This window comes from Aquarana catesbeiana, linkage group LG04, assembly GCF_042186555.1.
Source record: "Aquarana catesbeiana isolate 2022-GZ linkage group LG04, ASM4218655v1, whole genome shotgun sequence".
Taxonomy (NCBI): Eukaryota; Metazoa; Chordata; class Amphibia; order Anura; family Ranidae; genus Aquarana; species Aquarana catesbeiana.
In genome coordinates, this window is record NC_133327.1 from 467,784,729 (window position 1) to 467,809,976 (window position 25,248).

General features: G+C 44.8%; 1 protein-coding gene across 6 annotated transcripts in view; it reads left to right on the plus strand.

Annotated features, from left to right (window-relative positions):
- Nucleotides 1-25,248, plus strand: part of GGPS1 (geranylgeranyl diphosphate synthase 1) — a 163,348-nt gene that overhangs the window by 31,268 nt on the left and 106,832 nt on the right. For 3 of the 6 annotated variants that reach the window (XM_073627576.1, XM_073627575.1, XM_073627577.1), the window contains 2 exons: nucleotides 16,038-16,177; nucleotides 16,321-16,428. In XM_073627576.1, the coding sequence (XP_073483677.1) occupies nucleotides 16,136-16,177; nucleotides 16,321-16,428 (150 nt within the window). In that variant the 5' untranslated portion in view covers nucleotides 16,038-16,135. Of the gene's footprint in view, nucleotides 1-16,037; nucleotides 16,178-16,320; nucleotides 16,429-25,248 lie in introns of those variants that run through there. The other 3 variants (XM_073627578.1, XM_073627579.1, XM_073627573.1) reach the window with 2 other exon arrangements.

Below are 25,248 nucleotides of genomic sequence, written 5' to 3' on the forward strand. Positions count from 1 at the left end.
CATGTAATCAAAAAGTGTCAGGGCTTTGTCTTCAAGTGGTTAGAAGAGTGGGTGATGTGTGACATAAGCTTCTAAATGTTGTGCATAAAATGCCAGGACGGTTCAAACCCCCCCGCCCAAATGACCCCATTTTGGAAAGTAGACACCCAAGCTATTTGCTGAGAGTCATGTCGAGTCCATGGAATATTTTATATTATGACACAAGTTGCGGGAAAGAGACAATTTTTTTTTTTTTTGCACAAAGTTGTCACTAAATGATATATTGCTCAAACATGCCATGGGAATATGTGAAATTACACCCCAAAATACATTCTGTTGCTTCTCCTGAGTACGGGGATACCACATGTGTGAGACTTTTTGGGAGCCTAGCCGCGTACGGGACCCCGAAAACCAGGCACCGCCTTCAGGCTTTCTAAGGCCGTAAATTTTTAATTTCACTCTTCACTGCCTATCACAGTTTTGGAGGCCATGGAATGCCCAGGTGGCAAAAAAAAAAAACCCAAATGACCCCATTTTGGAAAGTAGACATCCCAAGCTATTTGCTGAGAGGTATGGTGAGTATTTTGCAGACCTCACTTTTTGTCACAAAGTTTTGAAAATTGAAAAAAGAAAAAAAAAAAAATTTTTCTTGTCTTTCTTTATTTTCAAAAACAAATGAGAGCTGCAAAATACTCACCATGCCTCTCAGCAAATAGCTTGGGGTGTCTACTTTCCAAAATGGGGTCATTTGGGGGGGTTTTGTGCCACCTGGGCATTCCATGGCCTCCGAAACTGTGATAGGCAGTGAAGAGTGAAATCAAAAATTTACACTCTTAGAAATCCTGAAGGCAGTGATTGGTTTTCGGGGCCCCGTACGCAGCTAGGCTCCCAAAAGTCCCACACATGTGGTATCCCCGTACTCAAGAGAAGCAACAGAATGTATTTTGGGGTGTAATTTCACATATGCCCATGGCCTGTGTGAGCAATATATCATTTAGTGACAACTTTTTGTAATTTTTTTTTTTTTTTTTTGTCATTATTCAATCACTTGGGACAAAAAAAATGAATATTCAGTGGGCTCAACATGCCTCTCAGCAATTTCCTTGGGGTGTCTACTTTCCAAAATGGGGTCATTTGTGGGGGTATTGTACTGCCCTGCCATTTTAGCACCTCAAGAAACGACATAGGCAGTCATACATTAAAGGCTGTGTAAATTCCAGAAAATGTACCCTAGTTTGTAGGCGCTATAACTTTTGCGCAAACCAATAAATATACACTTATTGACTTTTTTTTTACCAAAGACATGTGGCCGAATACATTTTGGCCTAAATGTATGACTAAAATTGAGTTTATTGGATTTTTTTTAGAACAAAAAGTAGAAAATATCATTTTCTTTCAAAATTTTCGGTCTTTTTCCGTGTATAGCGCAAAAAATAAAAACAGCAGAGGTGATCAAATACCATCAAAAGAAAGCTCTATTTGTGGGAAGAAAAGGACGCAAATTTCGTTTGGGTACAGCATTGCATGACCGCGCAATTAGCAGTTAAAGCGACGCAGTGCCAAATTGTAAAAAGTGCTCTGGTCAGGAAGGGGGTAAATCCTTCCGGGGCTGAAGTGGTTAACCACTTCCGGACTGCCGCATGCCGGTATACGTCCTAAATTTGAAGAGGGATATCTTTGTTATGGCAGCAGCTAGCTGCCGTAACCCTGGTATCCTCTTCTTCGGCGGGCAGGCCGGTTTTAGATAATAGTGGTCTTTGCGGCGAATTTGCGGATTATTAAAATTAAATGTCTTCGAAGTATGTACAAAAATATGAACAACCCACAGGTCCACTGTTTTCTAACTGGGAGTTGTGGCTACACGGAGAGAGGGAGAGGAAGCCAAGCACTCCCAGGGTGAGCTCCCATGCATAAGTGTCAGATCCAAAAAGAGAAATCCAAATCCTTCTTCAAATGCAGCAGAAAGCCTTGCCCCAGTGCAGCATTGCAGCCTTGCCCCAGTGCAGTCTTGCACAGATTTGAATATGGCGCAGTGACAGGACTTGGCGGAGCAGAGCGAGCGCCGCCGAGATCGCAGGGACTGGGCGGAGTGGAGATACATATAGCCGAGTGTACTCGGCTCTTCTCGGCTCCGCTCACAGTCACGCCCAGTCCCGCCCTATGATGTATGATGGACATAACACAGGTCCAATGGCGGGACTGGGCGTGACTGTGAGCGGAGCCGAGAAGAGCCGAGTACACTCAGCTATGTGTATCTCGGCGCGATCGCTCCGCTCCGCTCACAATCAGCGGAGATCAGCTGAGGATCGGCGTATAACACGCACCCATGATTTTCCCCTGATTTTAAGGGGGAAAAAAGTGTGTGTTATACGCCGATAAATACGGTATATCATATACTACTTTACTTCTATGCTGTTATGACAGCATCTATTGATACATATGTATTTGTTTCAGTTGACATTATTAATGGATACTGGGAGATGTTTGGTGACACATTACCCCATCCCGGCCATGTCTGCCCCCTGTTTGTGCACTGTTGGGTTGGTTTTTCCTCTGCCACCTCAGGTCCCGAGCCGGACGCTCATGGGTATCTGGGTATTCAGAATTTGGTAGTCTGATTAAGCCTTTGAGTATAGGGCCATGCGTTTTGGACCCTCTTGACTAATTGTCACGATACCATCTCTGTGTTGATACTTATTTGGTTCATTATACCCCTACAGATGTACTACACACGCATCTACCCCTGATGAAGTGAGCATGGTCTTGCGTAATGCGTTGGGATACTTTTCATGCCTGTATACTTTGCAATTTACATTTTATACCATGATACATGTAATGACATTTTTTAGTGTATGTATAATTTCAGTGGCTTGACTATGATTCATGTTGTTCATGTTGTTTATGTTTGCATGACAATTTTAATACATTTTGCGACTGCATTTACTCTGTCAATTGTTGGCTAACCACATTCACCTCATTTAAAGTCCCAGGGCGATTTCCTGTTTTTTGTTATATATATATATATATATATATATATATATATATATATATATATATATATATATATATATATATATATATATATATATATATATATATATATATATATATATATATATATATATATATATATATTGGGATAAAGGTGGTTTGCGGTAGACACCAGACCTTTCCCTTTTTTGTCCCAGAAGATTGCAGGGAGGGAGGGGAGAGGAGGAGTCGCCTAGGCAGCGTGGGCGGAAGTGGGAACTGGGTATCTGTCAAAACTAGGTAACGCTCCCCCCCCCCCCCCCCCCCAAAAAAAAACTTACATTAATGTTACATGTCAGGGGGTTAGGACTCCTTAAGGCGGAAGTTGCACTTTTAGGCGGATCTCCGCTTTAACTTAGCCCTTGCTGTATTTCTTAGCGTCAGATTTCCTGGTATATAGATTTGGGATGAAGAAACCAGTAAGACACAGGAAGGAGTTTACCAGCGGACCTCATTAGCACACACCCTTTACTCATCAACTAGGTTTGCACACCATCCCCGGCATCCCTCTATGCATGAATTTGCCTGGCTTGTCAATGTAGGCTGCCACAGCTGCTGTATTGGCTTTGTCCGCATGCTAACACTCTGGGGCCGTGGGTTGGACACTCCTGATGTAGTGCAGGGGCCTGCTTGATTGGATACAGAGTGGCTGGATATGTGTTGTCCCCTCCTATTCCATAGTTTTAGTAAATTCAAAGGCGATTGTATAGTGTATGGCCACCTTTTATACGCCTAAAATTGACTATTTGCGCTTTCAGTGACATTAATTGTTCATGGCACAGGAAAAACTCATTTTGCCAAATGGAAAAAATGGTTGACAAAATGCACAGTAAAAAACGTGCAACTCGCTTCGTGCCAAAATGTCCCATGAGCTACTTTGCCACATGTAGGACAGCCCATTGAAATCAATGGGCAGCCCTATGTGTGTCATTGGAAAAACGAGCCAAAAACCCTGCGCACCCACTACGCTGGGTGTGAATGGGGCCTGAAAGTGAAATTGTTGTGTTTACACAAGAACAACAAGCCTCCATTCACATCTGTGTGTTTCCAAATGCATGGTAAAGGGCACAGAAAATGCATGCTTTGCCGTGTGTTTCAGAAACATGCTGCAAAAACGCACCAAAAAGCATAGTAAAAAAACACACTTTGCTCCACCCTAAAAAAGAGTTCTGCAGCTTCTTTGGGGCAACAGCTGAGTGTCTCTTCTCCATCCACTCCTGCCACATTGTACTATATCTGTACAATTTTTTTTTCTTGGTTAAGTTGAAAAAAGACACCAGTCTTTTGGCCAAAAAGTTCAACCTTGGTTTCATCAGACCATAACACATTTTCCCACATACTTTTGGGAGACTTCTGATATGTTTTTCTGCAGAATTTAGCAGGGCTTGGATGTTTTTATTTGTAATAAAAGGCTTCCATCTTGCCACACTACCCCATAGCCCAGACATATGAAGAATATGGGAGGTTGTTGTCACATGTACCACACAGCCAATACTTGCCAGATATCCCTGCAGCTCCTTTTAATGTTGCTGTAGACCTCTTGGCAGTCTCCCTGACCAGTTTTCTTCTGGTCTTTTCATCAATTTTGGAGGGACATCCAGTTCTTGGTAATGTCACTGTTGTGCCATTGTCAGAAACCATTACTCAGACTGAGACAGAAGTACAGTTAAATCATATTTGTTTAATAATAAAAGATAAACAGAGTAAACGTAGTCAAAACATAGCCAGAGTGCTGGAACCTAAATGGATAGTCAGACAAGCCAAAACGTCTGGGAGCCGGAGATGAGCGTAGTAGAACAGCAAGCAGGATCTGGAGCCAGAAGGAATGTCAGCCAAGCAAGTCTTTAACAGGAACACAGGAGAGCGTCTCTAGAGATGTGACCAAGGCGAAGGCAGAGATCATCTGGGCTGGACGGCTTAAGTAAGAAAGACTGACGAGCAGGATATCAACAGGTGTGTCACTGTGGAAAGATAGGAGCTGGCAATTAGTCATATCAGTCAGGGGCTTGACCAGAGATGAAAAGTTATGAATAAACTTCCGATTATAGTTGCAAAGCCAAGAAAATGCTGCAGAGGACGTAAACCCACGGGTCGGGGGCCACTGTAGGACTGCAGAAAGTTTCTCCATCAAAAAACCAGCAGTGGAAATGACATAACCCAGGCATTTTAACCTGTTCAGGATGGAATTCGCACTTCTCCAATTTGCAATAGAGATTGTTCTCTGTTTCTGAAGCACACGACAGACATCTGTGTGGTGGCTCTCCAGGGACTTGGAAAATATGAGGATATTGTTGAGATAAACCACCACACATAACTGCAACAAATCTTGGAGGACATCTTTAATAAATTCCTGGAAAAATGCCGGAGCATTCCAAAGGCCAAATGGCATTACCAGGTACTCCTAATGACCTGTTCTGGTATTAAACGCAGTTTTCCACTCGTCGCCCTCCTTAATCCTCACAAGATTGTATGCCCCTCTCAAATCAAGCTTTGTGAAAACCGTTGCTCCCTTGAGGCAGTCAAATAACTCCGTAATCAACAATCAGATAAGCATTCTTAATCGTGAAATGATTAAGACCCCTATAAGCAATACAAGGTCTCAGTTCACCACTCTTCTTCACAAAGAAGAAACCAGCGCCAGCAGGAGACGAGGATTTGCGAATGAAACCTTGAGAAAGTGCGTCTGCAACACACTCCTCCATGGCCTTATCCTCCAAGATCGACAGGGGTAAAGGGTAAACCTGGCCACGAGGGGGTATGGCACCAGGTTGAAGGTCAATTGCGCAATCAATTGCGTTTGTGTGCAGGCAAACTACCGGCTTGACCTTTGTCAAAGACATCGCTAAAATCGCGGTACTGCTCTGGCAGGGAGGAGAGTGTAGAAGTGCACAGGACCTTGGCTACCTTTTTAGAAGCATGTCTTACTGCATTGTGGTGACCAGGAGAGAACCTCAGCACGGAGCCAATCAAAAGAGGGGTTGTGCCACTGTAACCAATAATAACCAATAACCAGCAGAAACCTAGGTGAGGAAATAACTTGGAATTGAATTATCTCATGGTGAAGAGCCCCTACGGCCATGGACAACGGAACAGTCTCATGAGTCACATGGGCAGGCTGTAGAGGTCTCCCATCAAGAGCCTCAATGGCATTTGGAGTGTCATGCAGCTGCAGCAGAATCGAGTGCTTCGAAACAAAGGTAGCATCAATGAACAGGCCGGCAGCCCCAGAGTCGATTAAAGCCTGTATCTCGACGGCCGCCCAAGAAAGGGTAACCGGAACCAGGGGCTTATCCTTCTGGATAATTGGGGACACAACAATGCCACCTAAGGTCTGTCCGTGACAAGACCTCAAGGTTCGTGCGTTCCCTGGACAGGTAGGATTAGACTTCAAAAAGTGACCTGCCTGGCCACAAAGGCACAATCTCTCCATCCTCCTAAGGGCTCTCTCATCCACAGAGAGATGTGTGAAGCCCAAGTGCATGGGTTCACCTTCACTGACAGACTCAGTACCAGGAGGCATGGGAGGTGAGTGAGGCAAGGGTGGGACTGCAAATCTCGGAGCCAAAGGTACAGGAGGCTTCTGCAAGCACTCCTTAAAGGAAGGTCTCTGTCGGAGTCTGGAGTCAATAAGCATGGCAAACGAGATCAACCTCTCCAGCTCAGTGGGTATGTCTCGGGCTGCTATCTCATCTTTGAAGTTATCCGAGAGACCATGAGAAAAAGCAGCCACAAGGGCCTCATTGTTCCACGCAACCTCTTCTGCCAGGGTACGGAAGTCAATGGCGTAATCGGCAACAGTTCTCGTACCCTGACATGAGGCTTTTGGCAGCAGAAATGGAGTGCATAAAAATTAATACAAACTCCGTAGTGCATATGATAAATGTATCAGAAAATATCAAAAAAAGTCTTTCAATGTGTAAATAGAAAAAAATATATATGTAAAAATTATATTAGACCATAAACAATAAAAAGTCTATATGTTAATCTCTAAATTCCAAAGAAACCTCAGATCTTCAATTGATAGAGTATTCCCACATTCTGATATGAGTAATATCACAAACTGCTTACCAGATTTGTAGGATCTCATATAATATAGATCAAAAGTGCTTGTGCTTCAGCCTGCCGCAAACCTGCAATCCAACTGTGGTCTTCTCACAAGAAGGAATGATCCACCTGCTACAGATGGACCATCAGAAGGAAAGCTCACTCCGGAGGTCACTTTCAGATTTGTAGGAGCCTAAAAAGTCTCATTTAATAGAGAACAGAAGAGGGCTTCATGGTGTAGTATGTTCTAATGAAAAATTTATTTTTCAAGACCGATGACACAGGCGTTACATCCATAAAAACACAGCGACAAAAAGAACAGATTGAAACAGCTGCGGCTCAAGCCAGATGGTTGCTCAGCGTGATGCCGTCACAAGTGCTCCATCCGACGCGTTTCCCCATAGAAGGCATCAACTGAGAACGGTGATCATATCTGGACGGCACACCACGCTTAAATACCTGTCAGGCAGGATAGACACCGGAAATAAACATTTAGCTTCTTCCGATTGGTGTCACCTATTTAGTCATATTCAAATTAACTTAAACAATATAAAAATATATAGATTTAATCCATAAAAAATAATTATTATATTAAAACATATTAAGTCCCAAACAAAAAAGTATAACAAAAAAAAAAAAAGAGAAAAATACACATTATTATTATTATTATTATTATTATACGAGATTTATATAGCGCCAACAGTTTACGCAGCGCTTTACAATGTATAAGTGGGACAACACAATTACAGTACAGTTCAATACAAAAGGTACAGGAGGGCCCTGCTCGTAGAGCTTACATTCTAAAGGGAGGAGGTGGTGGTACAAAAGGTAATAGCTGCAAAGAATGATTTGATGGGGGTGGCTCAGGGACAGTTATGTGGGTTTGGGATAGGCTTCCCTGAATAAATGAGTTTTCAGGGATCTCCTAAAGGTGGACAGGGTAGGGGCTGATCGGACATACTGGGGCAGGGAATTCCAGAGGATGGGAGAGGCTCTGAAAAGTCCTGAAGGCGAGCATGGGAGGAGGTAACAAGGGAGCTAGAGAGCAGGAGGTCCTGGGAGGAGCGGAGGGGGCGATATCTGCAGATGAGGTTGGTGATATAGATGGGGGTTGTGAACGGCCTTGTATGTTATGGTTAGCATTTTGAATTTTACACGGTGGGGTAGGGGAAGCCAGTGAAGGGATTGGCAGAGAGGAGCAGCAGTCACGGATCGATTAGTGAAGTGTATTAGTCTAGCAGCAGCATTCATAATAGACTGAAGGGGGGATAGCCTGCTTAAGGGTAGGCCATTAAGGAGAGAGTTACAGTAGTCGAGGCGGGAAATAATCCAGGAGTGATTAAGTTGCTTTGTGGTGTCATTAGTCAGGAAGGGTCGAATTCTGGAGATGTTGCGGAGGTTAAGGCGGCAGGATTTAGCCAGTAATTGGATATGTATAAACCGAATTCACCAAAGGGAAATTATGGATGAATAGTGGCGCTGATCCCCAGGTGGGGAGATGCCAGAGACTCCTATCCAGCCGGTGAGCTGAATACAGACGTGACTAGATCAAAAGTGGAAAATTGACATAAATTACATCAATGATCCCTAGTGCCCCAAAAAAAAAAAAAAATTAATTTTAAAATAAATAATTCAAATGAAATCAATAGGAGCTAATAGAAATGATATACATAACACTCAGTGAAGGTGATATACAAATCTATAAATCCAAGAAAAAAATATTAAAATGATAATGAAAAATGAAATTTTTATGAAGTCCAAAAATCAATCAATCGTGGAAAATTGAAGAAAGTCCAAAGAGAAGTGAGGGTGACTCTAAAAACTGCTCAGCTGTGTTTTAAAACATCCACCACACCTCTGTGACGTGAATCCACTCCCTTCTGAAGTTCAAACTCACCAGCTTTTAAGGCCTCTCACTCTTGTGTTTGGCCTGACAGAGCCTCTAACCCACCTTCATGGGGGTTAACATGCGAGCCCATACATCCACTGCTCCATAGGAAAACCGCTTTTCTTAGGTTGGTAGTATGACATATAAAAAAAGAAGCTCCAATAGTGTAATCCCGTTTAAAAGATTTAATCACACATAAAAAAAGCTTGCAATAAACTCACATTTGGAATAAAAACAACGGACAAATCACTTCACAGCAAATGGAGATATCCCACAGCACAGCATGCGATGGCAACTGAGATAACAGGCGGCCACGGCGGACCCAGGAAGTGTGTGTGCTAACGTTCATCTCACCCGTCCACAGCACTCGTCCCTTCACTGGAGCTCCGCTCTGTCCCCCTTCACTCCCTCCTCTAGCACTCGTATACGTTCGCCGTTGGTCTAATTTGTCTTGCCTAAGCTAAAGCCGTCAAAGGGCCTAAAACTCTGTCTCATTTAGTCCTGGGGGAGACGTGGCATTAAGACCCCTAATACAGCGTATCTCGTGCTGGAGTATGGTCTTATTTTAGTCTCCACCCCTAATTGGAATATGTATTCTGTCCAGGACAGTGATGTTGACCCTGGGCATCTTATATCTGAGTTTTGGCTACATGCCTATCCAGAGGTAAGTAAATATTTCCTATTCTCATACTATACATTTAGTTTTTTTCCAAGTCATCTTCCAGGATGGCTCACAGAGAGAGACTCCTCCCACCTAACACAGTAAACACGTGATCCACATAAGAGACTGCTCACCAGCAGTACCTCAGTACATGTGTTTCCTCCGGCCAGACAGAAACTCTGAAGAGGTTTGTTATTTTTATCTGGTCTTCGTGCTACCGTAGGTGGCATCCCAGAACAGGGCCAGCGGACCTGGGGGGCATGTAGCTCTGGCTTTCTCAGGCTGCTCTGGAAGGGAGTCTGGAATTCTTTTACTCCAGTGAACCCCCTCTCCCTCAATAGTCTGGTCAGCACCGTGCCTGTTTAGGGTCAGGTACATTGGCAGTGGGGGATTTTGACTAACTTGAGTCTTCCAGGGGACAGTGCAGACTTGTGGTGTCCTGATGCTTGCGGAGCAGCCATTCCATGCGGCCCAGTGTCCTGGTGTCTCAAGCAATGCGGACAGGGGTCGATGACGTCACTTCCGGTTGGCAGGAAGTGGCTCGGCGGCCATGTTTTTGGTAGCAAACACCTACCTGGTGGTTGGGGCTGCAACCTCTATGCACTGTTCCAGTGGATTTGTCCGATCCACAGCGCCAACCCGGGATCTCCACTGCTTGATTATTCAGGGCTACAGAAAAGATGGTGGAAACCATTTTGTCCATTGCCTGTGCTGGTAAGTCACCAGAGAGGAGACTGTAAGCAGGGAAGCAGGTCTGGGGCACCTGCAGACTCTGGCCCTAAGGTAAGAGAGGCAAATGTAAAAGGCTCATACCACCTTGTGTCCTCTTCCTAGGACAAAAGACGGGAGCAAAAGGGGAACCACCTATGGGAGAGATGCGCAGCCTACAAGTACAGGTTATCTACTACCTGGACACCAGCTCCAGTTCTGCAACACTATCTCTTTAAAAGGATTCCTAGAGAGCATGGAAGAAGAAATTACAAACTTTCTGGGTTTTCACAAAGGTTCCTTCTCCGCCAGAAGAGAAGCAGCTATACTCGTGGGTGCCGAGACTCTAGGGGAGCCCTTCCTTACTCACATTTGGTCAAGCACCATATCCTTAGTTGCTGGCTGAGCTCCTGATGTTGTCTGCTGATTAATATGGATAGATCACGCCTGCTGGCTTCCCTAAATCTTTTAGAGGGAGTACTGTGTGGCTGAAGCAGAGGCATCTATAGTCCCCGACTACTTCCAGATAGGGGGGAGGGGCTCATGCCTGCTTAGGCAGGTGAACTATGGTGGTAGAATGCAGACTACTATGCTGCAGGTCCCCCTGAATGGACAGCTATATGGTGGTTTTGTGAGTATTCCCTGTTGCCATCATCCACAGACACCAGGGAGGGAAACAGGTGGGGGATAAAGCAGTAGGCAGGCCTTGATCTTCCCAGGAGTATTACAGCAGACTTCATCTGGTCAGCAAAGCTACACCATGTAGTCGGCTTATGCCATGACATGACACCTGCTATAATTTTGGAAGATGGCCTCTCTTTGAGTATTGGTTGCTGTGGGTGTTTGCATGCCTTGTACAAACACAGGGTGAATGTGCTTTGTGTTCCTGTCCACCATTAATGTGGTCATTTTGAAGGGGTTGAGGCCCTAACACCTGCAATCTGCAGAGCTGGTGCTGGCAAACTCGGAGATCAGCAGAAGCTGCAACCTGTTAACTCCTTCCTACACTTAGGTTACACTTGTGCATGTGCAGAGCTCCTGGGGTCTGCTTACTCCATGTTTACCATCAGTTACACTCTCCTTGTTTTCAGCAAGGGGAGGTGACAGCCTAGTGGGGTCTGCTGTGGTTTAATCAGGACTTTCTGTACTTGGATTTGGGCAATAACCCACCCCTTGACTGAACTAGAAACATAAAATGTGGATCCTGCAACATTTAAATGACAAGCTCCTGGGCATAACCTCCAGACAAGGTCTGCATGGAGCGGGCTCACAGACGCCCACGAATGCGGCACAATCTCCCGGCTGAGCCTGCCTGCAATGTCACTCACTGCCACAGAAGGCATTTGAACAGTGGCTGCGAACGAAGCTCCCGAGCTCGGCTCTCATTGCTCCACGTGTGGTGCCTGCGTCAGCAAGAGGAGGGAAGAGGGAGGCGGGCCGGTGCGGTGAAATCATGCGTGCGCCATGATTGGTTGTTAGGCTCGGCTAATTTGCCTAGCAACTGAGCGTATTGAGGCTGGTGTACAGAAGAGTATGATGGTGATTGGAGGGCCGTAAAAGATGGGGTGTGGCTCAGGCTTCTTTTGTTCTCTCTGACTTAACCACGTTCAGTGATGGCCCGGAGCGGAGGGCGGCTGGATGTGTGTAGTGTTGGGTGTATACTATTGTCACGGGAGGGGAATAATAGCGCGGTGTGCCATGTGTGCAGCTTATGTCCTGTAATATAATATATAATAATGACAGTCAGTACAAGGAAACCTTCCCCCTATTTGCCCTGCACCCTGTGTAGTCACAGCTTTGTACTTCTTAGCAACTGTACGCGTCTACATCTTTACTATGGAAAACGTAGGCCTCATTCACACTGGTAGCATGGAACCTTTATGTATCATGTAACTATCCGCCCCTCGCCTACATGAACGTGCCTCGGCAATGTGAGACAACAGCTAATAGGAAACTCAGCTGTTATGCGTCTCCCTATTGCACATGCGTAGAAACATCACGTGACCCGGGTCAATACCCTCAGTTGCTAGGCAAATTAGCCGAGCCTAGCAAGCATTGCGGTGCACGCATGGGCATGATTTCACCACACGGGCCTGCCTCCCTCTTCCCTCCTTTCACTGACGCAGGCACTGCCCATAGACCAATGAGAGCCGAGCTCAGGAGCTTCATTCGCAGCCGCTGTTCATACGCCTCCTGTGGCAGTGGGTGACAGGCAGGCTTAGCCGGGAGATTGTGCCGACACTCGCGGGTGTCCGTGAGCCCGCTGTCAAATGCGGGAGACTCCTATAAGTCGCAGGAGACTTGAGATGTCTGCACTGGTTTAGCTGCATTTAATTGACACTGATCAGGCTGTATTTAATTGGGGGGGGGGGGGGGTCGGCGCCGGCGCGAAGCGTCGCCTCCCTAAAATGAGTTTGCCACCTTCCTGAAATGAGCTTTTGCAGATTGAGATGTCTGCAAACCCGTGTTTAATGATTGCTCGTTAATGCCTGCAAGTGTTGGTGTTCTGATTGCTCTAGGGCTTATTCAAAGGTGTCGGAAGCTTTTATTTATCACTAGATTTGGACTTGTTATGAGCTGGGAGGCTTTGTCTGTCTCCCACCTTTAGTGTGGGATATATAATGCAATTTTCTGTACACTTGATTGCTGAACACTTAATCACGGTTAAAGTCATTATTTAAACATATGTAGTTTTTAAGGAGACTCACTTTTGCTTCTGGTCATATCCAGAGGTTGTCTTTGGGAAATGGATGTATGAGTGCTGCCAGCATTGCTGCAGAGGTTGAAAGGGTGGGGGGTCAGCCTGTCAGTGCTCAGACCATAGGCCATACACTGCATCAAATTGGGTTGCATGGCTGTCGTCCCAGAAGGAAGCCTCTTCTAAAGATGATGCACAAGAAAGCCCGCAAACAGTTTGCTGAAGACAACCAGATTAAGGACATGGATTACTGGAACCATGTCCTGTGGTCTGATGAGACCAAGATAAACTTATTTGGTTCAGATGGTGTCAAGCGTGTGTGGCGGGAAACCAGGTGAGGAGTACAAAGACAAGTGTGTCTTGCCTACAGTCATCCATGGTAGTGAAAGTGTCATGGTCTGGGGCTGCATGAGTGCTGCTGGCACTGGGGATCTACAGTTCATTGAGGGAACCATGAATGCCAACATGTATTGTGACATACTGAAGCTGAGCATGATCCCCTCCCACTGCCTTGCTAAAGAAGCTGAGGGTAAAGGTGATGGACTGGCCAAGCATGTCTCCAGACCTAAACCCTATTGAGCATCTGTGGGGCATCCTCAAACGGAAGGTGGAAGAGGGCAAGGTCTCTTACATCCACCAGCTCCATGATGTCATCATTGAGGAGTGGAAGAGGACTCCAGTGGCAAACTGTGAAGCTCTGGTGAACTCCATACCCAAGAGGGTTAAGAGAGTGCTGGAAAATAATGGTGGCCACACAAAATATTGACACTTTGGGCCCAATTTGGACTTTTTCACTTAGGAATGTACTCACTTTTGTTGCCTGCGGTTTTAACATTAATGGCTGTGTTGAGTTATTTTGAAGGAACAGTAAATTTACAGTGTTATACAAGCTATACACTCACTACTTTTACATTGTAGCAAAGTGTCATTTCTTCGGTGTTGTTGCATGACAAGATATAATAAAATATTTACAAAAATGTGAGGGGTGTACTCACTTTTGTAAGATACTGAAGGTCGTGGATGGGTATTCCAGCATGACAATGACCCAAAACACACGGCCAAGGCACCGAAAGAGCGGCTCAAGAAGAAGCACAGTAAGGTTCTGGAGTGGCCTAGTCAGTCTCCAGACCTTAATCTCATGGAAAATATGTGGAGGGAGCTGAAGGTTCAAGTTACCAAACGTCAGCTTCACAACCTTAACCACTTAAGGACCGGAAGGATTTGCCACCTTAATGACCAGGCCATTTTTTTTGCGATACGGCACTACGTCACTTTAACTGACAATTGCACGGTCGTGCAACGTTGTACCCAAACAAAATTGACGTTCTTTTTTCCACACAAATAGGGCTTTCTTTTGGCGGTATTTGATCACCTCTGCTGGGTTTTTTTTGTGCTATATTCAAAAAAAAAGAGCGACAATGTTGAAAAAAAAAAACAATATTTTTTTACTTTTTGCTATAAGTATCCCCAATTTTTTATAAAAACAAAACAAATTTCTTCATTAGTTTAGGCCAATATGTATTCTTCTACATATTTTTGGTAAAAAAAATTGCAATAAGCGTATATTGATTGGCTTGCGCAAACGTTCTAGTGTCTACAAAATAGGGAATAGATTTATGGCATTTTTATTATTTTTATTTTTTTCTAGTAATGGCAGCGATCTGCGATTTTTAGCGGGATTTCGGCGGACAGATCAGACACTTTTGACACTTTTTTTGGGACCATTGAGATTTATACAGCGATCAGTGTTATAAAAATGCACTGATTACTGTGTAAATGTTGCTGGCAGGGAAGGGATTAGCACTAGGGGGCGATGAAGGGGTTAACTGTGTTCCCTTATGTGCGTTTCTAACTGTGGGGGGTTGGGACTGACTGGAGGAGGAGACAGATTGCTGTTCCTAATTGCTAGGAACAGCAGATCTCTCTCTCCTCTGTCAGAACGGGGATTTGTTTGTTTACATACACAGATCCCCACTCTGGCTCTCGTTCCAGCAATCGCGGTGGCCAGCGGATATCGCAGCTGCCGACCCTGTGCAGCGGGCTCGCGTGCCTGCTATGGCTCTTAAAGGAGCCGACGTACCAGTACGGTGATTCGCGGGAACGAGCCGACTTGCCACCGTATAATTATTATATTTTATTATATGGCGGCTGGTCGGCAAGTGGTTAAAGACTTGGAGAGGATATGCAAAGAGGAGTGGGACAAAATCCCTCCTGAGATGTGTGCAAACCTGGTGGCTAACTACAAGAAATGTCCGACCTCTGTGATTGCCAACAAGGGTTTTGCCACAAAGTACTAAGAGTTGTTTTTTTTTTTTTTGTTCTGTCTCTCACTGTACCATTTTACAAAATTAGACTGATCATTTTTCTTGTCAGTGGGCAAACGTATAATTTCAGCAAGGGATCAAATACTTTTTTTTCCCTTCACTGTACAACCCCTTTACCTATGCTAACTTCAAGTCTGCAACTTTCCAATTTTTAGAGGTACAAGGCAAGATTGTCCACTAGCCCCCCTCTTTTTGCCCTGGCAATAGAGCCCCTAGTGTAGCATAGAAGAGATCAGACCAGTAATATCTGAGTGATTATCAGAACACCAGCATAAAATGAACCTCTTCACTGATAATAATATAATGCTGTTCATCACCAACCCAACTATCAATTTATCAAATTTAACAGCTTTTGTACATCACGTCAGCAAATTCTATGACCCTTAAGTTAACCACGCTAATCCAAGATCTTAAATTTTTCCCTACCTGAGGGGCAAGTGCTATGATTACAAGCTTGTTTTCCTTACCACTGTAACCCTCACACCTCTCATATGTTTGGATTTTTTTCTCACCTTTCCCTACCATACTCTGTATGCCACAAATTATCTGCCCCTCTTCTGTAATGTCAAAAGTTTGCTAGTTGCTTGGACGGAATACCTGCTCTCTTGACTAGGCAGCATAATGACACTCAAATTGACCTACTTACCAAAGCTGTTGTACCTGTTCTGAGTATTGCCCAAAGGGATTCTCTCTCCTGTCTTGCAGAACTTGCAACAGCAGATTCTGAAATTTATCCCACACCACCAGATAAAGCACACCCATACTGTAGTCAGTCTCAAGGTGGACTGCAAGTTCGCCACTAAATGCTTGTATCCTGTATTGTACTGCAAGATAACGAATTACAGGTAAATATTTTTTATGTCCTAATAGCTAACACATGTCTATGAACCATAATGCTTTCCTTTTGGAGAAATGTGTACCTGCTTGCATGTTAAATGTTACTTTGTGGCTTCAGGTTAAGTAATTGTTTTATTCATTACGATTCTAGCACATTTTTAAATTGGCAGAAGATTTACAAAATTGGAAATGGCCAACTCCAGGGAGACATCAGAGAGGATATTACTGGAACCGTATAAGTATTTACTTCAGCTTCCAGGTACAGTTTTAGTATTATTATTATTATTATTATTCAGGATTTATATAGCACCAACAGTATTACATTAAATCCAAAAAGCCTTTTAGAGTCTGTTTTTTTTTTTTTTATGTTTAACAAAATAGAATAAAATCTAATCCTGAGTGAAATACCATCATACAGATTTTAAAACCAAGAGGCTAAAACCTTTACGTCTTGAAGTGAGACTTATTAGAGTTGGGAAATTAAAACATTCATGTGTGGGGTGAGGAGACATAAAAGTAGAAGAAAAAAGAAAGGGGAAGAAGAAAGGAGGAAGGTGGAAAAGTTTAGGTATAGTGTAGGAGGGGAGAGGGTCAGAAGGGAATTGAGCAAACCTTGGTGCAGCAAACCTGTGTGATGGAATCGGGGAGTGTTTCCGAGTCGGTCATGGGGTGTAGGCATAGCTTTCAGAGAGTCCGAGGTAGAAAAGTCAATCCAAATGAGCCATAGGACTTTACATTTTTCATAGGTGTCATTGTCTAGGGCTAGCATCTCTTCCATATGCATGATGTCATTGACCATTGAGACCCACAAGCACAAAGGGGGGGTGGTAGTTGTTTTCCAAAAAAGGGGGAAAAGCTGTCTGGCTGCTGACAAGAAAAAGCGCAGTAAAGTGCGTTTTTGGGAGGCTATGGAGCCTGGAAGCATGGATAACAAAGCTATCTCTGGGGTGGGTGCCAGTGGCCGATCATCATATAGGCTGCTATATATGGTAAAAACCTGCGACCAGAGGGGTTGTATTCCTGTACAGTTCCACCAAATATGTAAATAGGTTCCCTCTGCCGAGCAGCATCTCCAACGCGAAGGAGTTAACGATGGAAATATTTTATGCAGAGATTGAGGGTCCCTGTACCATCTGGAGAGGAGTTTAAAGTTTTTTTTCCTGTATATAGCATGATATAGAGGATTTGTGCATGAAGTGCAATGACTTTTGCCAGTCAATTAAAGAGAGCTCCCTTCCCAGTTCCGTGGACCACTTCCTGGTGTAAGAGGGGGGTTGATCGTGCAGGAGTGTTGTAATTTGTAGCTAGTAGAGACCAAGTGTCTCGGTTTTTCTGAGAGAACACAGCTGTTCATAACTGGTCAAGGATCTATGAATTTGGGAGGAGGAAAATAAATCAGAGCAGAAGGAGTATATACGAACGGCCTTGAGCCAGTTACCATGGTCTCTTGGTACAACAGGGGTACCTGAGTTGGAATTTACAAATGATCTTGCTACAGGCCAGGTAGAGCGTGAATTTGGGCCTACCATGTTGGACCCCATCCCCTGAGGCAGCGCGGGGTGGTCAAACAATGACGTGAGGGGCGAGGGGTCCATGGATAGAAGCGGTGATGGCCCTTTTTGGTACCATAAATGTAAGCCAGCAGTGGTTAATGGGAAGGAGGAAAGTAAATGTAGCTTCTGTCTGTAGCCCCATAGTAGGGCCCGAAGGCCAAGGGTGGAGAGGTCTTGTTCTACCACGATGGATGCTTTAGGGAAGGGGCGAGGGAACCATTCCAGTATCCTAGACAACAGTGCCACCCTATGGTATAGTTCGAAGTCTGGGAGGCCCACCCCCCGGATTTTGGGTTATGTGAGCAATGTGTGATGGATGCGGGATAGACCTTGGTGCCAAATGAAACGTATTGACATAGAGTGCATGGAACTGAAGAAGCATTTGGGGACAGTAATAGTTATCATCCACACAAGTTCATATTATCACTTATTTGGCCACTCAACCCCTTCTGAATGGCCTCAAAAATACATTTCTTACACCTGAAGTGTTGGCCCTCCTCTATTTGCTGCAATTTAGCAGCTACATGGCAGCCATTAGCCTCTTGAGCCACGTTACACCCCTTCCTGGCCCTTTTTGTTGTAAGGCATAGGGGAGGCACCTGGGATTGGGTGAGGCTACTGGGCCTGGCCTCCTCCTGGCTGCCACATTCCAGAGCCTCGTCCTGGCTGAGGTCTTCCTGTGTATGAAAAAGGGACATAGTTTTAGTTTTTGGTTCATCAATCACACACAATTTTCAGCTCATGCCTGTTGCCAATTGAAAGTTAATAAATAGAAAAGACTATCATTCTGACCCCAGCTTTTTTCATTCTTGTTACACTACTGTCTATTGATATGTCAAACATTTTTTGTTAAATCATTAATTTGTTAGCAATAATATCTAGTTAATCATTTTTGAACAATAAATATTTTAAAAAATACTATACCTGGCTCCAGCTGGGCTCCTCAACTTCTTCCAGGATGGAAGGCCCAGGTTGGTCCTGGGAAGCCTCAGCTGGGGTTGAGGGAAGGGTGGATGGAAGTGTAGAAAGTGATTCCCTGGCTTCCATCTGGTCTTCCAGAAACCGCATCTTGTTGTAGTACCACAGACTGGGTACATACACATCCTCTGCTGCAGCTCCTGATCTCATGAAAGCCTGGACCTTATTAAGCTCCTTCTTATATGTGCTTCTCAAGCTACCAATTTTCTTCTCCACAAACTTGATGTCTGCGTTGGGGACCTGTGTCTTCACAAATTGCAGCAGTTTCTCCAGCGATGCCTTCCTAGCTGGTTTATTGCGATGTAAGGGGTTTTTAACCTCCCACAAATTTCTCCTGGAGCAAGAAACGTCCCGATCCCGGAGGAGAAGATTTAAGGCCTCCAGTATGTCCTTTGGTGAGATGGTGGACATACTGAAGAGGGCCGACTATGATGGGAAGTATGGACCATACCTAAACCCAAATGTGAGAAAGGCCAAGATCATGACTAAAGTTGTGAAGAGTCTGCGCCGGAATTTTCGGGTATGACGATCCAAGGAGCAATTGAGGAAACTCTGGTCAGACCAAGAAAGTGCTTCTAAAAAGTAAGTAGTTGTGTGTTCCTATTATTATTACTTGCATGCTGCTCCATGTGCTTTTCTTTACTGTTGTACAGTTTAAAATGGCTACTTTCATGTTCATGGGTACAGTAATCGGTCGTAAGAAACATTGTTTGCCAACTAAATACAATGTTTTGGTCAGATACAGGGTTAACTACATTTGGTCATGCTAATTTGTATTAAAAGAAGTTTAGGACATTGTTGTCTAGATATGTTTGTAACTAGAAGGAATTGCAAACTTGATTCAGTGTAATGTAAGGAGAGGACACTCAGCAGCTGTTTACACATCTGGACTCAGGAACACTAGTGTGGGACACAAGAACAAACTTTTTAAGGTGTCCCACACAGGTACTCCAGTGGATACTTAGGGTGTCTACATGTGTGAAACTTGCCCAAAAATAGAAAATATTCAAGCTTGGTTAAGGGAATTAATCATGTCTTCAACTTGGAACTCTGCCCAAACAGACAATTGTACCCTACTTCCAAGCAATGTTTCACATTCATATTTCTGGCCACAAATATCTGTGTGCTTTAGTATACCTTTTGTTTCATTCTCATAGGGGAGAAAAGACTCAGGATGTCAGAGGACAACAGGAACCCCCCACCTCCGAAAGAAGGAACAGAGGACACCACAGTCTGAGAATGTGGAGGAAGGAGAGGTGGAAGAAGTGATTGACATTGCCACCACAACAGGTCAGTGTCTGATACCACAGATTCAGGTAATAGATGTATGCCTGCATATTTATAATACATGGTGTGTATTTTTATTTTAGGTGATGTGCAGGTTGTGGAAGAACAATCTACTCATTTCAACAGTGACAGTGCACAGCGGCTTATCCAGGACATAATGTGGTGTAGTCAGGATTTAGACCTTATCAACGAAAAGACCAAGGAGATTGGCTGAAGAACATGATTGATGTACTAGGGAGAATCTAAATCCAAAAAAGATTACGCTTTTTTATTTTTTTAAAAATTTCTCTAATGTTTTAATACAGTTTAACCACTTCCCGCCTATAGCAGAATGACGGCCGGGCGGTGGTTCAGTTATCCTGACTGGGCGTCATGACGTCCTTCGGGATAACAGCCGCCGCGTGCCGATCGGTGGTGCAGTGTGTCAGTCTGACACACCGCTACACCGAGCTCAGTAAAGAGCCTCCGGCGGAGACTCTTTACCACGTCATCAGCCGTGTCCAATCACGGCTGATCATGATGTAAACAGGAAGAGCCGTTGATCGTCTTTTCCTCACTCGCGCCTGACAGACGCGAGTAGAGGAGAGCTGATCGGCGGGTCTCCTGATGGGGGGGGGGGTCTGCGCTGATTGTTTATCAGCGCAGCCCCCCCTCAGATGCCCACACTAGACCACAAGGGAAGCCCCTAGGACCACCAGGAAAGCCCCCAGCATGTGGATGGTCAGGTACATCCCCCATGGCCATCCACATGTGAAACATGCCAATCAGTGCCCACAAATGGGCACTGACTGGCACCTCTGTGGCACATTACAAAACGGGGATGCCCAGCAATGCCATCCATCAATGCCCGCCTATCAGTGCCACCCCATAAGTACCCATCAGTGCCGCCTATGAGTGCCCATCTATCAGTGCTGCATACCAGTGCTGCCCATCGGTGCCCATCATCAGTGCCACCTCATTGGTGCCCATCAGTGCCGCCTTATCAGTGCCCGTCATTGAAGAAAAAAACATACTTATTTACAAAAAAAGTAACAGAAACAAAGAAAAACTTTTTTTTTTTTTTTTTTAAATTTGGTCTTTTTATTTGTTGCGCAAAAAATAAAAATTGCAGAGGTGATCAAATACCACCAAAAGAAAGCTCTATTTGTGGGAACAAAATGATAAAAAATTTGTTTGGGTACAGTGTAACATGATCGCGCAATTGTCATTCAAATTGCGACAGTGCTAAAAGCTGAAAATTGGCCTGGGCAGGAAAGTGTCTAAGTGCCTGGTATTGAAGTGGTTAAAAGCCAAATTTGGAAGATGCACACAGTGTGTCAACATGTGCTATCTGCCATCAGGGCATTTCAATGTACTCGTTTTGTGGGTGCAACCCCTTCCTCCCAACTCTAGTAGGTGAGAGGAAGTGGTTGCACCCCCAAAACATGTCCATTGATCCCCCATGATGGGAGAAAGCACATGTTGACATTAGGTATTAGAAAGGAAATCCCCATTTTGACTCACAATTTGTGTGCATCTTCTAAATTTGGCTTTTACAGGGTTGACGTCACCCATATCTGATGAAGGCAAGATCAAGACATTTTTCACACTATAATGTCTGATATTGCCTTCATTTTTGCAATGTTGAACTATGTAAGTTCCAGAGTTGTGTATGTTATGTTTGTAAACATGCCTGTTTCTGTACTTTTTCAAAAATTTCAAGGTAAAACTTATAAAAAAAAAAAGTGGTGTTTGTTTTACCACAAATTGTTTTAGAACGCACATGTGAATGTGCACGGAGTAAAAGGCTTTCTTCTTAACAATGTGTGGCTTCTTCTTTCAATGCTCAATAACACTTTTTGTATTAAGTTGGTGTTTACAGTGACAATGGGTGTTATTTAAATAATTTTAAAACCACTTGGCACTACAGGTGCACTAGGAGAACCTAGGAGACCGATAAAAGAAACACAAGCAGTAAATCCAAATCAAGATTTTATCATATCAATTTTTTTTTTATTTTGAAAATATTTAAAAATTAGCTGGAATAGCAATGGCCCCCCCACCCATAAAATATTCCACATTTTCATGCATTTCATGGGCTCTTTGGGGGGGCAAGCCAGGACGGCCAGCTTCCAGGGCCGTCATTGGATTCTCATGAAGTCCGGCCTCAGGTCCAACTGTGGCAACAAAACCAGATGCATTTCGCTTTAAAAAGCTGTGCAGTATGCAGCAGGATAAAACAATGTGGTTAAGTTTGTACTCTGCCATGTTAATTGCTGTTAGAAATAAGCGGGAACCGGCTGGCCATTATCCCGAAGGTCTTCTCCATGACTCTTCTGGCTTTGGCCAGCCGGTAATTAAAAACCCACTTCTAAGGGTTAGTGTCCTCTGGGGGAATGGCCTCATCGTGATCACCCAGACCAAATGCTTCATCAGCTATAAAAACAAATGGGAGTCCTCCCACGTTCTCTTCAGCAGGTGGCAATCCCAAGCCACCACTCTGGAGATGTCCGTAGCACTCGGTCTGGGCAAAGACTCCACCATCCGGCCATTCTTCCCCCACGCCCACATAGAGAAACTCATGTTGCCGACACCACCGCCATTAACACGATACTATGAAATCCCCCTTATAGTTAAAATAGTATGACCCCGAATGGGGTGGTGGGACGAGGTGGACGTGTTTCCCATTGATTGCCCCTTCGCAGTTGGGAAAGTCCCAAGGATGAGCAAAATGGGAGGCCACAATTTGCCATTCCTGTGGCGTTGAAGGAAACTGTGGAGTCAAACCAAAAAAAAAAAATTGTAGTTTTGCACATAAACATTGCAAGCAGATTAGACACAAACATTCTTGGCCAACATCAGTATAACATTTATTTTAAGGAGTCTTTTACAGACAAAAACATAAGGTCCACTTATCAGATTCCTCACCCCCTCTGATGGCCCATTGTAAAAATTTTAGGGGGGGGCCTAAATGAGTTTGAGAGCCAACAAAAAGCCTCTGGCACTCTGCCTGAATTTAAGGACAACAATAACATTTGAACACATTTTAGGGGGTGTTTAGGGTATAGCACTACAATGGAGCTGACAAAATACATTTTTAAGTGACTAGGCTAGGTGTATATGGGCCCAGGATAGCATGCTGGGGAGGTTAGTGAAGGCAAATCTGTATGAAGGACAAAAAAGGAGCATTAAAAGATTACAGCATGCATGAGGATAAAGAGGACATCCACAGCATATTACAATCAAGGTAATTATGGAATGATGAAAGAAATGCAATACATTAGCAAACATTAAATACATATAATGTGATGTTAAAGGAGAAAACTTACCATAATATATTCCTTCTGCAGGACCCGAATGATGGCAGAACAGGTCTTTGGAATAATGATCCCCAGATCCTGGGGGGAGATGCCTGTAGAGAACTTGAGGTTCTGTAGACTTCTCCCCGTCGCCAAGTACCGCAACGTGGCGACTAGCCTCTGCTCAGGAGTGATGGCTTGCCGCATGCAGGTGTCCTGCTTCGTAATATAAGGGGCGAGCAAAGCCAACAAACAGTGAAAAATGGGGTCTGTCATCCGGAGAAAAATCCTGAAATCCAGGGTTTTTCACCTTGATCTCCAGCAGCAAAGGCATATGAGAGAATTGGTCACACTGGAGTAACCAATTCTTGGTCCATGAACTCCTCCCCACCCTGTTCGTGGACTGGGCTTGGGTCAAAGTAAGAACCCTAACACAAAGCCCCTGCACAGCACGAACTCTACGACGCGTACCTAACCGAAACATGGCTTCAAAACGGTCGACTGGTCAGAACGAACTAAATAGAACGCACTAAAGAACAGCAAGGCCTGTGAAGAGCGAGCTGAAAATCCATAACGAGTGGACAAGAAAGCACTGAAAAACAGATACGAACTGACTACATGCACTGAAAAACAGATACAAACCCACAAGCACAAACTGAACAGCATTAAAATGATCTGAAAAGCGCAAATCGTCTCTCGCCAAACTTCTCCTAACACAAGATAAACATGAGATCAGCAGAAGGAGCCCAAAGGGTGGCGCACTGGGTATTGAACTTCCTTTTTCTAGTCCCGTCGTACGTGTTGTACATCACCACGTTCTTGATGGTCGGAATTTGGTGTGACTGTGTGTACGCAAGACAAGCTTGAGCGGAATCCCGTCAGAAAAAACATCATAGCTTTTTCCGACCAAAATTCCGATCGTGTGTTAGTGGCATAAGGCATCTATCTGTGGTAGCGCCATCATTAAAATGTAATCCTCCATGCTGGAGAGATGTGGGTCCCCTATATGGGTTTGTTTAGTCCACGAGGGCAGGCTATACAGCTGAAAGTAGTAGTGTCGGAAGGCGGAGCGTTGCTTATCTTTTGCTGATTGGTGGTGCAGATGTGTTGGATGGGTCGATGTGGTGGACGTGGGTGGAGGACCCTCGCCAGGTGTTGCCCACATTTGTTGGCTAAAGTGTAATGACGGTTACATCCTCTGTCCCTAGCTATGAGGGAGTGGGAATCCAGTATAAGGAGTAATTCCCGACCGGCGTTAGAGAGGTCTGCATATGTTATAGGGTCTGGGTCCTGTTTATGTTCGAGTGTAGCTATAGTGGACAGAAGTCGGGCTATGTCATCGGATCTGGCCGGAACAGATACGACGCAAGGGCAGGGTACTGCATCTCGCGCTCGCTGTAATAGGAAAAAACAATTTTCCTATTGCGGCGAGCGCGGGGCATACCAGGCCCTTAGGTCTGGTATGAATTTTAAGGGGAACCCCCTACGTCAAAAAATCAGTGTGGGGGTCCCCCCAAAATTCATACCAGACCCTTATCCGAGCACGCAGCCCAGCTGGTCAGGAAAGTGGGTGGGGACGAGCAAGTGCCCCCCCTCTTGAATCGTACCAGGCCGCATGCCCTCAACGTGGGGGGGTGCTTTGGGGGAGGGGGGCGCCCTGCGGCCCCCCCAAAGCACCTTGTCCCCATGTTGATGAGGACAAGGGCCTCTTCCCAACAACCCTGGCATTGGTTGTCGGGGTCTGCGGGAGGGGGGCTTATCGGAAATCGGGAGCCCCCTTTAATAAGGGGGCCCCCAGATCCCGGCCCCCCCACCCTATGTGAATGAGTATGGCGTACATGGTACCCATTCACCTAGGGAAAAGTGTCAATAAATAAACACACTGCACAGGTTTTTAAAGTAATTTATTAGACAGCTTCGGGGGTCTCTCTGGTTCTTCTCCGCACTCTCCAGGTCTTCTGCCAGGCTCCTCCGCTATCTTCT